This window comes from Drosophila sulfurigaster, chromosome X (genome assembly GCF_023558435.1).
Source record: "Drosophila sulfurigaster albostrigata strain 15112-1811.04 chromosome X, ASM2355843v2, whole genome shotgun sequence".
Taxonomy (NCBI): Eukaryota; Metazoa; Arthropoda; class Insecta; order Diptera; family Drosophilidae; genus Drosophila; species Drosophila sulfurigaster.
This window is the reverse complement of record NC_084885.1, coordinates 21,399,819-21,405,818: the sequence shown is the minus strand read 5'-3', so window position 1 is coordinate 21,405,818 and position 6,000 is coordinate 21,399,819. Positions and strand designations below refer to the sequence as shown.

The window sequence follows — 6,000 nt, the reverse complement described above, 5'->3', positions numbered from 1 at the left end:
GTCCGCACCTTTCCCTCTCTCTCTCTCTCTCTTTCAGCTTCTTTCTTTCTCCCTCTTTCGGGCTCTCTCTACGGAAACATTTATCCCAAACCTTTTGCGGTTATTTGCCCAGCTAACTGCACACGAGTTGCCACTACGTGTTACCATTTAGCTTTATCTCGACTCATTTGTTACGCTTCGACTTATTCCCAGTTCCACCCAGAGGCAACCATCTCCATCTCTGCCTCCAACAACTTACCTTACCGTTAGGGAGCACATTTTTATGGACTTAATAAGAGCACAAAACGTAGAGAGAGAGAGAGATAGACGAGCCATTCTCATTCTCATTCCCATTCCCATTTCCAATCGCAATCGCAGTCGTATCCCATATGCCATTGTCTGGCCCGCGCAGGTGGCTAACTGACTGGCTGGCTGGCTGGCTCTTGCAACTTAATTGGATGCCACAATGTGAAATAAATTGAGCGGAAAATTACGTAGCCCGCCAATCTAAACCACAGCTAGACGTTCTCGATATAATTTTACCTTTACCAATTGCTGTCCCGATTGTCTCGTAAAAAATACTGCCAAGCAAAAGCAATTTGTATTGGCAGCTCCTCCTCCTGCAACTCTTTGTCGGATTAAAAGACTCGCATTTTGTAATTTCCATAATAATTTTTATTAATATATTGTTTAATTCAATTGTCGTAAGTTTTGTTGATCTGTTTTCTTGTTTTTTCGTATTTGTTTTGAAATTAAATTTTGCATTACACACATCATTTTTGTATTACATTGAAATGTTACTGAACGATAATCGTTGACGTTGCTGCGACGACTATTTATGATATAAATACATATATATTTTAGGATATATATATATAGATATATATAAATATTATGCATATATGCAAAATTCAAATTCATCAAGCAGATTTTACATATTTTCTATTTATACACATAGTTTTTGGTTTTTTGTTTCTGGTATACATCAATTATATTTTACGATCAGCTTTTGCTTTTACTTCTCATATATTTTTACGTTGTATTATTTTATGCTTTACGTTAAACTTTTATTTAAAAAAAAGTGTGCTACTGGACATTTGAAAATGATGTAAGCGGATCGATCTCATTTTGCAAGATTATTCTCTACCATCTTATGAGATCTATGCTAAATAGATGATCTTTCGCTAGAAATCCGAACATCATTATCATTGTTATCATTGTTATCGTTATCATGTGAATCTTTTAAGCCAATAAATGGAATTCGCTTAATTGCTAAAATTTGTATGTACTAGACAAAAAAAAAGACGTTATTACAATTATTTATGTGTGTGTGTTTGTTGTTTGTGCGTGTATTGCAAGTATATATATATGTATATATATTAAAGTGTGCTTAGTATAGATACATTGAAATGGTAATCAGTTTACATTGCACAGACTTATACACAATTGAAGTACATACATACATGCATATCGAAGCACATGAAATGAACAGTAAACAAATTCACGAACATTGATTACAGCTTAGGAACTCATATACAACGGCTCTTTCCAATCCCCTCTCCCCTCCCCACCCATTCATTATTCCCTCTTTTCCTACTCATTTAAAACTTTGTATTATACACTGTCAAACAAAAAAAATAGTCTTATAGAATACAGAAAACAATATTATTATAATAATTGTCGTAATAAATAAAAACATAGCCCCTATATCAGATATTGATAAACATTAAGAACAACTTCAAAAATTGTCATCGTTTCTATTATAGATATATATAGTATTTTTATCGCTTTTTGGTATTTTTTTCCGTTACATTTCTATGCGCATATTACGTAGGTTTCTTTTTCTTTTCTTTATTTTTTTTAGTGTTTATGACTAGTTTCTGTAGTTTTATGGCTCGGGCATACCGCGGGCCTGGGACTGCCATTCCTCTCTCTCCCTCTCCCTCTCTCACTCTCTCTCTCAATCTCTTTTTTAGGAAGGCAGTTCCCAATGCTGTCTACGTATGGTTAAAAATATCTATGAGTGTGTGTCGCAGCAAATAGTTTTGTTGCGTGCCACGAAAATTTGCTAAATCTGTCAATTTTTAGCTGTCTTGATAATTTTTGTAATTTTTTGCTTAACATTTGACTACGTACGTTTAATAAAATACTATATAGTTTTGAGTTATTTGAGAACTCCCAACAAATTCTACTAAAAAGTTTTATGCTCATCATACGTCGAGACAAAAAAAAAACACACGTTGTTGACCAAAAAAATTGCATCTCTTAAGTCGCTAAAATCGTATTTGTATTTGTGTATATACAGTAATGTACAGTTAGTAAGCCCCACCTCCAATTCCATCTCCCCTCTCCACGAGGCCATCACCAAACTCTCCCTCGTTTCCATGTTGTTGTTGTTGCTGTTGTGTCTGCCCGTGCTGCTTCTCCGTTGTCGCGCCCTCGTCGTGCTCATGGCACTAAAGAACTGCGGAGCCGCACCACAGAACCTGACCTCAATATGGCCGCCACACGCTGCCCCCATTGTCAGTTGGATTGTGGTGGCCGCGATGGGCAGCGAGCGCGGCCACCTGACGATTTGTGTTCCCATCCTCGATATTCCGCACCGACGCTCCGCAGTTGCCAATCAGCGTCAGATCACCCGGATGCGCCACCCCCCCACCAGTCATGATGTTGTGCTGCTGCCGCACACCCACATTGCTAATGTGATCCATCACGCTCTGCAGTTCGCCATGCACCGATGAATTGGGCGAGGCATGCGACGGCAGCGTGTGCGAATGAAAACCGTGCGCCGATTGATTGGCCGCCGTGTATAGCTGCGAGTAGAGCAGACTCGCTGGCAACACCGGATAGAGTGAGCCATTGCAGCCGGCGGCTGTGGCGCCAGCGCCGCTGCCATGGCCACCGCCTACACCGACGCCCACGCCCACGCCGACACCGACGCCGACGCCCACACCGCCGCCATAGGCCGAGGCGGAGGCGTGTTGCGCTTGGTTAACAATGCCGGGAAAGTTTTGATTGGCGCCCAGCATCGCTGCATTGCCAGCGCCCGCCGAGGCGCCCGCTGAGCCGCCACCGCCGCCACTTGAAGAGGCGCCCGTTGCACCGCTGCCGCCATTTGTGGCACCCCCATTGGTGGCACCACCGCCACCGCCAGCACCACCGCCAGCACCGCTGCCACTGCCCAAGTTCGGTGTGTTGGTCGACAGCAGATCCTCCTGCACTGGCGACTCGGCCTGCGAGCTATCGCTGAGACTACGCGGTCCATTCTGGCTGGAGTGCACATTGTACTCGTTGCTCGCATTGGTGTGATATCGCGGCACCAATATCGAATTCGCACCCGCGCCGCTGCCCGCTCCGCTTGCACTGCCAGCGCCGGTTGCCCCGCTGCCTGTTGAGGCTCCGTTCACCGTCGAGGTGATCGATGTCTGGCCGCTGGTGCCGAGCAGACTGTGGTGCGACATCTGGCCGCTGGTTGAGCCGACGAGGCTGCTCAGATGCTGGTCCAGATCGCTGGCCGTTGAGTCGGGCAGCACTGCAGCGATAGCAAGAGAGGAAGTCGAAAAAGATGCTGGATTAGTAAGTTACACTTGAAAATTGTGAGTGAACGTTAAAGTTAAATAGTTACAAAATGAATAAAATACTATTTTTCAATTATTTATTGTTCTTGTTTGAAATTAACGAATTAGCGTAAGAAACAAAATGATTATCTGGTAACTCTAAGTTAAGCATAAATTGATATGGCATCCTTGTGTTGAATTTCATCATATATATGTACATAGAATATTGCGAAATGAAGTAGTTCGCTTTGAGTCGTTAAGTTGAATAGAACACAGCAAATGAAAGCTGTCGAATAAACGTTTAATATATTTTCCACGAAATCAACTCTTCTCTTTGCACTTGTACTATTGCGATCTGATTCCAACAGTTCTGGACACGTAAAGAATTAATGTGACAAAAACAACATTTATTTAACAGACTTATTTACCATTATGAATTCATCTTGAAGTTGTTTATTATTATTTCTTTTTTTTTCAAATTTGTATGTTTTACTTATATATGGATGGCTATCACGAATAGTAAACGGTGCAGGAATTATAACGAGTCAGAGTTAAGGAAACACTGGAACATCTTCTTTGTGTATGTCCGGTGATATCCCGACTCCGGCTAAAATATACTACATCGCTGTATCTGAACAAGCTTCGAAGCGCTTTACAATTTTTTACATATGACAATTTTGAGTGTCGAACAAAACACATTTTTTAAAATTTTTCTACAAGTTTATTTATTAAATTATTATATTTATTGCGAATAGTTCTATTCAATTTATTGTATGTATATTTTCGAAACTTGTCACTTGACATAAACATTGTAAAAACAAATTAAATGTTTAAATAGTTATTTATTTATATATATTTTGCCTAGTGCTATCAGCACCAGAAGCTTAATAACAACTTATTGAGATTAATTTTATGTTCAAATGAGCGAACTATTTTATTTTACTGCAGTAAAAATGAAAGTAATTTTTGTTATATTTATTTATGCGAATGTTCTGGCAGAATGAAATAGACAAAGCTGCTGATATTTGTCCGTGTCAAACATGTTTATTTATAGGTACGCCTGATGCTATCATATTTCTTAACTGAATAATTAATAAATTAAAAGATATTAATAAAATAAAACATCTTCAAAATTTGCGTTCATATTTTTTCTATGGAGTCTTAAGAAACAAAAAATATATATATCTATACAAAATGTGAAATATATAAAATTAGAACCTATTTGCGTGTTTATTCTATTGAATATTTTAATTAAAAGTTCAGCAAAAACTACAATAACATAATTCGAAATATGAAAACGATGAATGATACAAGTTGGACTTTGATATCAAAGTTGACAAACAAATGTGAACTTAATTGACAGTCCCTAAAAGTAAAAGAAGCTCAGTAAAACGTTAAGGGAACATTTCTAAATCAACAGAAGATCCATCATGAGCACTCCACCTGATGATAGGGGAGGATAATCTGTTCATTGTCTTCCAACACCATTTTCAAGTATACTACTAACAAGTAAAAATGTGACTTATTGCTTCCTTTTTCTTTTTAATATTCATTTTAAGAATACGATAAAAGTAAGTTAATTTAAAATAAGAATACAATGAAATATAGAGAAAATGTGAACTTACTTGGCACACAGTCGCGATTGGTGGCGCCTCCAAAGTCCTGGTTATTGCTCTGATCGTTCGATGAGCAGGTGAAACTCAACGCCGGATTGTTAAACTGTGCCGATGTCGGAGTTGTGCACGACGATAGTCCGCTGCTGGCCAAGTAGGGTGAATAGGCCGAGGCCGCTGAACCGTAGCCCCAATGCGTGTTGCTGGCACCTAAACCAAATTGGGACATATCTTTGTTGTTGGTATTCGATTGTTTTGTTTCGTTTGGTTTTTTTTTTTACAGAGATTGTAGCAGTTAGTGGTGTTAGTGAGGTGAGGAGATGAGAAAAAAATGCAAACAAATAATCAAAGAGAAGAATGTGACAAAAAGCAGCGAGTAAGTTAAGTATACGACATGTGTGTGTGACTGTGTAGAACTTAACAGCAAAGCAAATCGATCAAAGTGAAAGCAACAAAACAAAAAGATTTACAAGTTGCAAAATATTTTTGGTTAGTCGTGTTAAGCAGACGACTTCAATTTAGAGGAGTTTCACGCGTTCACGTTCGTATAATTATCATCGGAATAATTGCAAATGTGTCCCTCACAAATTCTAGTTGCTGCTGCTGCTGCTGCTGCTGGTTGCTGGTTGCTGACCGACTGACAAATTTATGCCACATGTGTGTGTGTGTGTGGGCCGCTAATTGGAGCCCCATCATGGCCATTATGCGGGACTTTACCGTAGCACAAAAATTACAAACAAATCTGATGCGATGGACAGACGGATGCGAACCAAAAATGGTTCAATGTAAACGTAAAATGGATAGCCCCTAAAATGGCCAAATGTTAGGCTCCCAACACGGTCCGGAGGGGG

General features: G+C 39.6%; 1 protein-coding gene across 4 annotated transcripts in view; it reads right to left on the bottom strand.

Moving 5' to 3' along the window:
• Positions 1–2,347: 2,347 nt before the first annotated feature.
• The window catches only part of LOC133848771 (runt-related transcription factor 1), a 50,879-nt gene continuing 47,226 nt past the window's right edge, over positions 2,348–6,000 (bottom strand). For 2 of the 4 annotated variants that reach the window (XM_062284463.1, XM_062284464.1), the window contains exons 5-6: positions 5,162–5,380; positions 2,348–3,511 (exon numbers count right to left, since the gene is read on the bottom strand). In XM_062284463.1, the coding sequence (XP_062140447.1) occupies positions 2,472–3,511; positions 5,162–5,380 (1,259 nt within the window). In that variant the 3' untranslated portion in view covers positions 2,348–2,471. The remainder of the gene's footprint in view (positions 3,512–5,161; positions 5,381–6,000) is intronic. The other 2 variants (XM_062284465.1, XM_062284466.1) reach the window with 1 other exon arrangement.